At 38.3% G+C, this 12,480-nt stretch overlaps 1 protein-coding gene across 6 annotated transcripts in view; it reads right to left on the reverse strand.

Moving 5' to 3' along the window:
* Positions 1-5,511: 5,511 nt before the first annotated feature.
* The window catches only part of GSDME (gasdermin E), a 151,605-nt gene continuing 144,636 nt past the window's right edge, over positions 5,512-12,480 (reverse strand). For 5 of the 6 annotated variants that reach the window (XM_056519826.1, XM_056519825.1, XM_056519827.1 and 2 more), the window contains 2 exons: positions 11,545-11,618; positions 5,512-6,698 (listed from right to left, as the gene is read on the reverse strand). In XM_056519826.1, coding sequence (XP_056375801.1) covers positions 6,471-6,698; positions 11,545-11,618 — 302 coding nt within the window. In that variant the 3' untranslated portion in view covers positions 5,512-6,470. Of the gene's footprint in view, positions 6,699-11,544; positions 11,619-12,480 lie in introns of those variants that run through there. The other variant, XR_008843951.1, reaches the window with a different exon arrangement.

The following is a 12,480-nucleotide window of genomic DNA, read 5'->3' on the forward strand; positions in this document are numbered from 1 at the left end:
ATAATAAAAATGTTTGTGGTTCCCCTTAATCTTTATTCTCAGCCAGATACCAAAGAAACAGCAACAGCCTGACATTACCAGGGTGGGCGAGGACCATTGTTACTGGCCATCCCCAGCCTAAATAACACAAGCCTGTAACTGCCTAGGGCCAGGAGCACCATTTTTTACACTCCGGGCCTGTTGGTACCGGCTCTTCCCAGCACCCCTGTGGCAGTGGGTACCAGGGTAATAATTGGGGGTTAGCACTAGCTGTTTTTGGTGCTAACACTAAACTTCGGCTTAGTAATGGACTCCGTCTATAAGATGGCTTCCACTACTAAGCCTGTAAAGTAAATAAAAAAACACAACATGTTTAAAAAAAACACTCCCCAACAAGCCCTCATTAACCATTTTATTAATATTAAACAACAACAAAAAAAAAAAACTGGTCATCGACATAGTCTGCCAAATCTGAAGTAGTCCAAATGGAAAACAGGCTAGTACATTTATGGTGCTTTTACCTGGGGTGCCTGCAGCTGTTGCTGAACTACAACTCCATGATGGGAGCTGTAGTTTAGTAACAGCTAGAGGCACCCTGGTGTTCAAGTTGCTTCCTGGCCACCCGCCCGCATCTACCACCCGCCTACTAGCTGTTGCAAGACTACAAGGCCTAGCATGCCCTTACAGTGAGCACATGCTGGGAGTTGTAGTTGCAACAGCTACCAGGTGGATGGTAGATGTGGCCGGGTGGCTGGGGAGTGGAGCCGGTCCAGGCCAATCATGGCTTCAACCATGAAATTAGTACTGAAGTTTCATATTCCTGGGAGCTGGCCAGCTCTGCTCCCAGGACACCCACCCGTTGGCTGTTGCAAGTACAACTCCCAGCATGTCATCACTGTAAGGAAGCAGAGCTTTTCGTACAAAAAGTTGCAATGGCGACTTTTTGAAAGTGCTCTCAACAGCAGCAAGGCAGATACTTGACTTCTCCATTTAAACTGGTTCTAGTGGTGGCCTTGTATCTTGGTAGGCTGAGCAGAACAGTTTTCAAGCTGGGACCTCCAGTGATTTAGCATTTATCACATATCCAGCAGATATGTAATAACTGCAGCATTTTCTATTTGATTCATATACTACAATAAAAAGAATAGTTTCATACTTGGTATGTCCAATATTCAAATGGATGTCTCCAGCTATTAAAAACTTAAATGTTATTTTATAAGAGGTTAAAACATACAGTAAGTAAATTAGAAAATGTTATTGGCACTCACCAACATATTACATCTATATAAAAAAAATAAAAAAATTTTAAAAAATTGCTGCCGGCAGTACACACACGATGCATCAACCACTATATTAATTGAGCATATGAAAGTATGCAATGATGGCAATGGCAACCAACTCACCTTTTTCAGACTTAACCCCTTCAGGACCAAGCCCATTTTGGCCTTAAGGACCAGAGCGTTTTTTTGGACATCTGACCACTGTCACTTTAAACATTAATAACTCTGGAATGCTTTTAGTTATCATTCTGATTCCGAGACTGTTTTTTCGTGACATATTCTACTTTAACATAGTAAATTTTTGTCGTAACTGGCATCCTTTCTTGGTGAAAAATCTGTAAATTTGATGAAAAATGTGAAAATTTTGAATTTTTCTAACTTTGTAGCTTTCTGCTTGTAAGGAAAATGTATATTACGAATACATTTTTTTAATTTATTCACATATACAATATGTCTACTTTATGTTTGCATCATAAAATTGACGAGTTTTTACTTTTGGAAGACACCAGAGAGTTTCAAAGTTCAGCAGCAATTTTCCAATTTTTCACAAAATTTTCAAACTCGATATTTTTCAGGGACCAGTTCAGTTTTGAAGTGGATTTGAAGGGTCTTCATATTAGACATACCCCACAAATGACCCCATTATAAAAACTGCACCCCCAAAAGTATTCAAAATGACATTCAGTAAGTGTTTTAACCCTTTAGGTGTTTCACAGGAATAGCAGCAAAGTGAAGGAGAAAATTCAAAATCTTCATTTTTTACACTCACATGTTCTTGTAGACCTAATTTTTGCAAGTGGTAAAAGGTGAAAATTGTTACTTGTATTTGTAGCCCAATTTCTCTCGAGTAAGCACATACCTCATATGTCTATGTAAAGTGTTCGGCGGGCGCAGTAGAGGGCTCAGAAGGGAAGGAGCGACAAGGGGATTTTGGAGAGTACGTTTTTCTGAAATGGTTGTTGGGGGGCATGTTGCATTTAGGAAGCCCCTATGGTGCCAGAACAGCAAAAAAAAAAAAACACAAGGCATACCATTTTGGAAACTAGACCCCTCGGGGAATGTAACATGGGATAAAGTGAGCCTTAATACCCCACAGGTGTTTCATGACTTTTGCAAATGTAAAAAAAATATATAATAATTTTTACCTAAAGTGCTTGTTTTCCCAAAAATTTTACATTTTTAAAAAGGGTAATAGCAGAAAATACCCCTCAAAATTTTAAGCCCAATTTCTCCCGATTCAGAAAACACCCCATATGGAATTCCCACGGGCGTATGGATATGCCCTCGGTCCTTAAGGACTCGGAATGCAGGATGTATCCATACTCACTATGTCCTGAAGAGGTTAAACGTATTATAGCAGGAAGTGGTAAACAAAATAAGATCCTGGGACAGAGACAAGCTTTCTGGATCATGCACGCTGAGGTGCAAGGAGTACTAGGACTACATAACTGGAATGAATTTAAAAAAATTTAACGGAAGTGAGTGTTAGCACACTTAAAACATTTTTTTTTTTCACATGACAGGTAGTGATGAGCGGCATATGCCATATTCGAATTCGCAATATTTTGCGAAGATGAGGATGAATATTTGGCCCATATTCATCAAATTCGAATATTCGTCATATTCGTGACGTTTTTTTGAATTGCGAAATTTCGCTAATGCAAAATTAATAGCGAAATTACGCTTGTCTGCGCATGTGCGCTATAACATCATGCGAGGGACGTTGCTAGGGACGTTGCTAAGCTCTGACAACTGTGCTTGCAGAACTCTCATTGGCTCACAGGCATAAGTAGGGTGGAATTTCCACGAATATTCGCATTGTGAATATTCGTATTGCGAATAAAGACCTCATCCCTGGGTCTTTAATAAAATGATACAAGCATTGCATTTATCAGTCGAAGGAGATCCCTACAATGTGCTCCATTTTTTAAAACAGCTTGAAAAAAAGACGAATATTCGTAGTAACGAATTTTAATCGCGAAATTCGTAATATTTGCAAATATGCGATATTCGCGACGAATATTCGAATTGCGAATATTCGTGAGCAACACTAATGACAGGTACCCTTTAAAAAGATTACTAGAAAGATCTCTGTACTGCCCCTTCATATATTTGTACATTGTAATCACATTGCCCCTAAGACGTCTTTTCCAAAACTAAAGTAAATCACATTAACATTTTAAGCAGGAGTGATCTAATAAGAGAACTAGGAATACACAGGCAAAGCAGCAGATAATGTCATCCAGTATCCTGCAAAGGATTTACACCTTTACTTACAGACTGTAATTGTTTCGCTACATCTGCTACACGTATAAATTGGTAGATCCTGGGTAGATCAATGCCCAATGCAATGCCTCTGTTCTACAAAGAGGATGATTCAGTCCAAATGCTTGGGTCCAAAGCTCATGACAGCGGTGTAGAGTACAAAGTATCCGAGAGCATGGATTATTCTTTTTACTATTAAATTGGTTCTTCTGTAACATAAGAACATGCTGCAGATATGCTAGGTCTTTACGTTGGGCTATCCAACTGTTCTCCTGCTCCCCCACTTGAAAACACATTGAATATTGCAGAGAGAATGAATCAAAAGGTTTTCTGACTTTATACTTTCCTCAGAACTCTAGCTTTAGGGGCAAAACATTATAGTCTAGAAGCTCTTTATTATACAATAAGGGTGGTTTCAAAACAGCATTGTTTTTATGTCACTGCGGTTTTTGATGTGGTTTTCTGAGAAGTAAATTCAGCAATAAGAAAATATGTAATAAGTAATTAAATGGGCACTATCAGATCCTAATAAAATCTAGTTGTCCCAACATACACATTCAGAAAAGAGAAAAGCAAAGGCGGAGTATCGCTAGCACCATGGGCTGGAGGGGGAGGGTAACTCACTGCTTACCAATACGGGGTGTCTAGCCGCATACACAACAATGGTGAGCGTGGAATAGGAGATAAGATCCTGTCTGCAGTCTTCCTGGGATGTGTAACCGGATCAAGCAAGACTTCAGTGGTTCAGGATTTATGGCGCTGATCAGGATACAAGACCATGGGACATGGAATATTCCACTGACTGGTTTATTAACAACAATGCAATGCGTTTCGCTGCGCATGCGCAGCGAAACGCATTGCATTGTTGTTAATAAACCAGTCAGTGGAATACTCCATGTCCCGCGGTCTTGTATCCTGATCAGCGCCATGAATCCTGAACCATTGAAGTCTTGCTTTATGCAACATACATTCAAGAAATCAATTGACTGGCGTCTCTCATTCCTTTACTATAACCTGCTATGGATCATAACACTTTTCTCATGATAGATGGATCATAATGAAGTAGAGACTATACACATTTGTTTCTAAATATTTATTATCCAAGATTAAAAATTATATTTTTGTGTTCTATCAGTGCTCAATTACTTCCCTGAGACAGCAGTAAAAAAAAATAAAAAATTCAACGTGAAGTTAGAGGTTTGTTCTGAAAACAAAAAAAGTTAGGAGGAAATACTGAAGACTGATGAAAAACACAGAGTCAATAAAAAATAGATTACATAAATAGAGGGCAAACAAACAATCCAGGCACAGGCAGTGCTGCAACATAACCAATCTAGTGCTACATCAAATATAAATTGCATCAGGTTTTTTTATTTTGTGTACTCAACTTGCTAGCAGCTTTCTGTTAAGGATCTTAAAATACTACAATAATGATAATGACATATTTCTCCAAAGCGTCTCTGATATTCACAGCATAGCAATGAGACAAGAGAAATGGCTTACAATAATGTCATCTTATGTCTTTATAAAAACCTGATGTTTTGGTAAAACTAATTGATGCAGATAAAGCATCCCACATAAAAAGAAAAGGTACCTTAAAGGGGTTATCCAGGAAAAAACTTTTTTTTTATATATATCAACTGGCTCTGGAAAGTTAAACAGATTTGTAAATTACTTCTATTAAAAAAATCTTAATCTTTTCAGTACTTATGAGCTGCTGAAGTTGAGCTGTTCTTTTCCGTCTAAGTGCTCTGTGATGACACCTGTCTCAGGAACTGGGAACTGTCCAGAGTAGAAGCAAATTCCCATAGCAAACCTCTTCTACTCTGTGCAGTTCCCAAGATATGCAAAGATGTCAGCAGAGAGCACTGTTGCCAGACAGAAAATAACAACTCAACTTCAGCAGCTGATAATTATTGGAAGGATAAAGATTTTTTTTTTTATAGAAGTAATTTACAAATCTGTTTAACTTTCTGGAGCCAGTTGATATAAAAAAAAAAGATTTTTTCCTGGAATACCCTTTTAAGATCTGAATAGCTGTTAAAGTTGCCTAAACATTCATCCATCAGCTAGTTATATCTGTTTTCTGCAGAGCTGACTGACAACCAATATGGCCATTATATCTTTCAAACTCTACTAGACCCCAGAACACCAAATCTGTCTAGCTATGCTAAATGTATATCTTGACAATGAATAATATTTAGCTTAAAAAAGTGATTCTCACCTGCCTGTCTGCTACTTGTAACATTCGTAACACACAGGAAATGCCCACTAAGCCAACCAATGAGGACAACAGTGACCAGCCTCAGCCAGTGCATTCCTGTGTGTCAAGATTGCTATGGTCATTTTATGTATACTATATATAGGATGTAGTGTATGCATGGTTAAAGCATAATTGTCATTTAGTCTTTCCCCAGAAAGACCTAAATACTAATAGAGTCCAGGTACGGCAAGGTGCCAACATCCGGTGCCCCTGCTGATGAGCTCTTCTGCAGGGCTGTGACAACCAGATATTGGCTGTGAAAGGGGCCATAAGTAGTGGCACTGCCTGGTTACAGCAGCTCAGCTCCCGCTAAAGTGAACCACAGTATTGTCTGCATTAGTCAGTATGTAAACACTTCATAGAAATATTAGGACATGAAACAACATTATGTTAAAAGGTAGACATACTTCAAGCTAGAATAGCCACTAGAAAGCTACTAATGTATCTCTGCAGAAACAGTTCACTTTTCAATTGCTACTCAAATTGTGCCTATGAAAATTTAATAAAAACACACAAAAAAGCAACATTTATATGAATGCATATGTATAAAACAGTAAACTTTTGGCACACATTCTTATACCTACTGATTCACAATTTAATAAATCCTAAATAGTGAATAGCTCACTGTATGCATTTGTGGCTCTGTTAGGATCCAAGGACAACGTCCAGGATAATTCAGGACTTTAGGTTTTTATTAATGCATGAAATCCTGACACTGAAATGTAAAGAATAAGTGGGAGAAAGCCAGGATCCTTGAAGGTTATTGCACTCATGGCATTTTCATTCATTTCCAGCCTCACGTTAGATAAAGAGAACAACCTCTGTACAATTGGAAATGTGCCTTGGTCAACCAGATCAGACAGCAATGGTTCTGTCCTTGAACAAAGTCCTTCATGTGATGTGATGTTTGGCTAATTAAAGAAAGAATACAGGAACACAGTTAATCCCGGAGGCCGTAAGGTTATTATTTATAGTTTTATACAAGCACTCAAGTCTAGAAGGCTCTGATGAGGCATAGCTAGAAGCAAGTGAGGACCGCTAATTTCCAAGTTTCAATTACAAGATGTGCTGTGCTGATGCAAATTGGTCTGAACTTCTGACATTGACATTATTTTCTGTAGTCACTCGAGTAGTTGGAAAAAAAAAAAAAAAAAAAAAAAAAAAATGATATATATATATATATATATATATATATATATATATAATGAATGTTTTTTTTTACATTTTTTAATAAAGGTGCAAAGTCGAGATGAGCCAAGTTACAGAAATCTGATTCGTCACGAACCTCGCGGCTCGGCCGTTGCTGACTTTAGCCTGCCTAAATTAGTTCAGGTGCTCCGGTGGGCTGGAAAAGGTGGATACAGTCCTAGGAGAGAGTCTCCAGCCCACTGGAGCACCTGAAAGCTGAACTCATTTATGCAGGCTAAAGTCATCAACTGCCGAGCCACTTCGCTCATCTCTAGTGCAAAGACAAGTGCAAAAGTGTAAATAAATGTGTTAACTCAGTATCATGCTTGGTGCTCAAGTGGCAGCATGCACACCTCCTACCGCTCTTATTTCTCCTTGTCCTGCATGATTGATGTTCAAGGTTCAGTACTGGAAGCCAAGCCCTGTACATCAATCGTGCAGGGTAAAGGAGGGGAGAAATATGCAATGCTGCGGCTTGGCACTGCCTCCCTAAAACTTGAGCTCTGAGCATGATATAGAGTTGGCAAATTCCCTTTAAGGGTCTATTCTCACGTACAGTATTCTGCACAGATTTGATGCGCAGGATTTCAAGCTGTGTTTAGTCATTGAGTTTACATTGAAATCTGCAGCAGAAAATCCTGCACATCAAATTTGCGCAGAATACTGTACGTGTGAATAGACCTTAAAGGTAAGCAGACAGCTGGTTGGCCCGCACTTACCAAATATACAGGAAAGCTCTGCATACCGGCTCTGGATAATAGCTACAAAACAGCTGCACCGATCCAGGTTAGTGAAACATCATTTTAACCCGGTTCACTTGCACTATAAGCCTGTGTATTGGGTTAAGTGCAGGTGAATCAGCTGTCAGTTTTCCTTTGGATAGCTACATATGTATATAATGCTAAAACAAATGGTTAAGACGACAATGGCATACAATTCTGCAGGTTTCACAGTTTTAGGCATAAACTGCAGTGCTAAATGAGAAACATTTTAGTGGTAGTATCTGCAACTTTTCTCATCACTCAGTTGGCAAGTATCGACAGAAATGGGTATGGTCTCTGGAGGAATATAGGCCCCTGAATTATTTTGAATAAAAAGAAATGGCACACATTTTGGCACAAATCTACACCGGCATATAGTTGGCGTAGCTTTAATTTCTTTAATGTCAGAGAATTTTAAATTTAGCAATTCTGCAGTGAAAATCATCCCAACTGCCTCCTGTACATATGTTGGTGTAGAAAACATTAGTCGTATTTTAAACTTTGGCCATATTTACATTTCTTTTTGTAGAAGTTCAACTGATACAATGCCATATTATGCGAACCTGCTTGAATCATCTGCCCTTGCTTGCATTTCTTCCACTGAGTGTATAATAAATAGGCTGCTGTCATCCCAATTTCGTTCACCTCTTTATACACCTTATCACAACTTAATCTAAACCTATGGATTTTTATTCATTATTTCTGCTTTTCAGCTCACTAGGTTTAGTGCCTAATCGCTATATGCGTAACCAAGCTAATACATAATACCTAAGCAGTAAATTAAATCTGTGTGCAGTATACAGTATGTGATGAAATGTCATATCCTCATTGTCTGCCTTTCTAGACAACAATGATATTTGTCTCGGTGATATCCTTGAGGAAATCTCATAAGCAGACAAGCTGTGGTATGATCTCCTCTGCATACTAAATGCTTGTTCTCTAGCCAAGACAGCTTGGCCTTGCTACACTAAACTAAATAGGAAGACAAATCACAACACACACACTGGAAACACATACAGAGCATTATTGGGACTTTCAATCCCTGCCAAGCCCATTTTAGTGGTAAATATGAGAGTAAAAATTTACCAGGTTTTCGGCGCAATCTACCAAGGATGGGTCAGAGTTTCTTCAAAAGAATTCTTATTTGCCAAAGAAACTGGTTTCTTTGGCAAATAAAAATTTAAAAGGAAAAAATTAAATATTGCACTGACAGTATTGCCGGCCTTTAGCATCATTAACAGCCTCCAGTCTTCTTAGGTATGATGTCACAAGGTTTTCACACCTGGATTTTATTTATTTATTTTTTTTCATTCCACTGCACAAATCCTCTCAAATGTTGTCAGGTTAGATGGGGACCGTTGGCAGAAGCCATTTTTAAGTTTGATTGGGGTCAAGTCAGGACTCAAGGACATTCAGAGTCATCCCCAAGCCAATCCTGTATTGTCTTGGCTGTGTGCTTAGTGTCACTGTCTTATTGGAAGGTGAATATTTGGCCCAGTGAGGGCTAGAGAACTTTAGATCAGGGTTTCCTTAAGAATAACTCTGTAATTTTTTCCATTCAGCTTTCCTTCACCCTGACCAGTCTCAGCTGCTAAACAAACAACCCAGTACGATGCTGGCACTACAAAACATTACAGTAGGGCAGGTATTGCACTTGGTTTCTTCCAGACATGGTTGAAGATTTATTAAAACCCATGTAGAAGAAAAAATTACCAGTTGCCCATTGCAAACAATCAGATCGCTTCTTTCACTTTTAGAAAGGCATCCGAAACATGAAAGAAGAAAACTGATTGTTGACCTTCTGGAAGTTTCTCCCATCTGCGCACAGGATCTCTGGAGCCATCTTTGGTTTCTTGGTACCTCGATTATTAGTCTATTGGGGGTGACCAGCTCTAGGAGGAATCCTTGTTGTTCAAAACTTCTTTCATGTAAGAATTATGGAGGCCACTGTACCCTTCTCCAGATGTGTGCCTTCACATGAGCTTTCCATGCAGTTCTTTCCCTCCTTTTATCACACTTGGGACCCATTGTTATTCCTCTCATAATACAGAATAAGCAAATAATAGAAACAGAATAATGGAAACATTTCAACAACTTTTTTTTGCTGTGGGATTGATTCTTCAATAAGTATTTACAATAAGAATCACAAAGCTATGGCTTCTTTTTTTGTTATGATATGCATTGTCAGCTGCAAGCCCTTATATAGACAGGGTTGTGTCTTTCCAAATCCTGTACAATCACCTGAATTTACTACAAGTGACTCCAATCAAAGTGTAGAAACATATTGCAGATGATAAAGAGAAATGGGAGGACCGCAGAGGTAAATATCAAGTGTAATAGCAAAGGGTCTGAATACTCAAGTTTATGTGAAGTTTTATTTTTTTATTCGTCATAAATCTGCAAAAATTTCTAATATTCTATTTTCACATTTTTGTTATTGAGGTGTTAAGCACAGATTGATGGTTGAAAACGCAAGTTTTTTCTGATCTCAGCACAAGGCCGCAACATAATAAAATGTGAAAAAAGTGAAATGGTCTGAAGACTTGACTAATGAATTGTATGTAGCAATACGGAAGCTATATCACTGCACGACTTGGATTATTTCCACTCAGGAAGTAATAACCCTTCACAAGCTTTGTTGCAGTTGTATTGCCATCTTGCTTGCTCTTAGGATTTTTTTTTGTAGAAGTAATCAATATTTAATTGGCCACTGTCTTTATGAAAAAAATAAAAACTTTTGACATGTTGTAGAGATATGCCAAAGGTTTTAATCGGCCAACATCTGGAAGTTTAGACCCCCCAACACTGATCGCTAGAACCAGCAGGAAGAAGAACTCAATAAGCGCACTCTTCCCACTCTGTCTTTGCGGCAGGAGACAGACTTCTATTCAAGTCTATGGGACCTTCTCCTGCAGCAAAACAGGGAGGAACGCGCTGAGTCGCACACTTCTCTCCTCTGGTTTTAGGAATTGGTTGCGTTTAAACACCCAGAACACAACTGATCAAAACTTTTGACATGTCTAGGATGTAAAAAGTGTTTTTTTTTTTTTTCATAAAGACAACAACACTTGACAACGCTCACAGGACTCAGATACTTGCCCCTATATATGTGCTAGTAGGACATATGTATGTCATATAAAAAGGCTCCAGCTTGCTCGGCTATAATCCAGAGCAGAGACCTTGCCCATCACTGTATTTTTTTACATTAATTCTTCATTTTCACTGTATCAGGGTAAATGTACAGCCAACAGAAGCTTCTCTTAGCAAAAACAACTGATCAACAGGGGTTTTAGGAGCCAGTGATGCAGAGAACAGTTGAGTATCTGTATTAACACTTTGATGAAATAGATTGCAAAGAACGATAGCAACCAATCAGCTTGAAGCTTTAAAGCAAATGGCTTTGAGATAACCTACTGAGCGGATCGACTGATCACTATCGGTCCTACTACCGGCAAGCAGCCGATTTTGCGAGGGAAAGCAATGATCAGCCAAGCAAATGTTTTACAATTTAGTCATTTAACTGAATATCTGTAACTTTATGATGGAATTTCCCAGAATAAAATAATTCACCTAACTAGTTGTTAAGGTTTTCACATCTGTGTCTTTAGAAATGTTTATCATCATATTTGGGAACAATTGGTTTTCTTTAATAATACAGAATAAGCAAAGCATAATGAAAACATTTTTATATAATTTTTTTGCAGTAGGATTCATTCTTCAGTAAGAATTTACAGTATCACACAGTCATGTACCTACAGCGATGTCTCGAAGCTTCACAAAATGACAGATGTATGTCTTTAATACTCACCAGGGCACACAGTGCTGGCAGAAGATGAAGTTTGCAGCAGGCTGCAAGTATTGTCAAGGCAGAGTCTGGCATCTCTATAAAAAACATGCATTTCATTATCAGAGTACATATCACTGCAACAACTCTGGAGAAGATATATTATGATTTATGACAAGATGGAAGAAGTAGTGCTGGAAATTCAGGTAATAAACCACTTCATGCATTTTTTATGTACTGCAAGTAGCGTGTTGGCTTACAGGCCGGGATAAAGGAACACTGCAGACATTTAAATGAGATTAAGAAGAATATCAGATCCAAGATTACCTACTAAGAAAGCATCAAGGAGAGAGGCAAAAAGACCTGTGTAGTCCAGGCGCTGCCAGCTTGGTCATCAGACAGTGGAGTAAGGCCAAATATACCTTAAGTTATTAGAAACGGTTGTTTGTTTGTATATAGATAATAAAAAGATCAGATGACGCATTTTGGAGGGGGGATCCCCTCTTCCTCAGATCAGGTATACAAACACAGTGAGACAGATGCATATTTAAAGGGGTTATCCAGGAAAAGGAAAAAAACTTTTTTTTATATATTAATTAACTGGCTCCAGAAAGTTTAACAGATTTGTAAATTACTTCTATTAAAAATCTTAATCCTTTCAGTACTTATGAGCTTCTGAAGTTAAGGTTGTTCTTTTCTGTCTAAGTGCTCTCTGATGACACGTGTCTCGGGAACCACCCAGTTTAGAAGCAAATCCCCATAGCAAACCTCTTCTAAACTGGGCGGTTCCCGATACACGTGTCATCAGAGAGCACTTAAGACAGAAAAGAACAACCTTAACTTCAGAAGCTCATAAGTACTGAAAGGATTAAGATTTTTTTAATAGAAGTAATTTACAAATCTGTTTAACTTTCTGGAGCCAGTTAATATATAAAAAAAAGTTTTTTCCTGGATAACCCC

This window comes from Hyla sarda, chromosome 5 (genome assembly GCF_029499605.1).
Source record: "Hyla sarda isolate aHylSar1 chromosome 5, aHylSar1.hap1, whole genome shotgun sequence".
In the NCBI taxonomy this organism is placed as follows: domain Eukaryota; kingdom Metazoa; phylum Chordata; class Amphibia; order Anura; family Hylidae; genus Hyla; species Hyla sarda.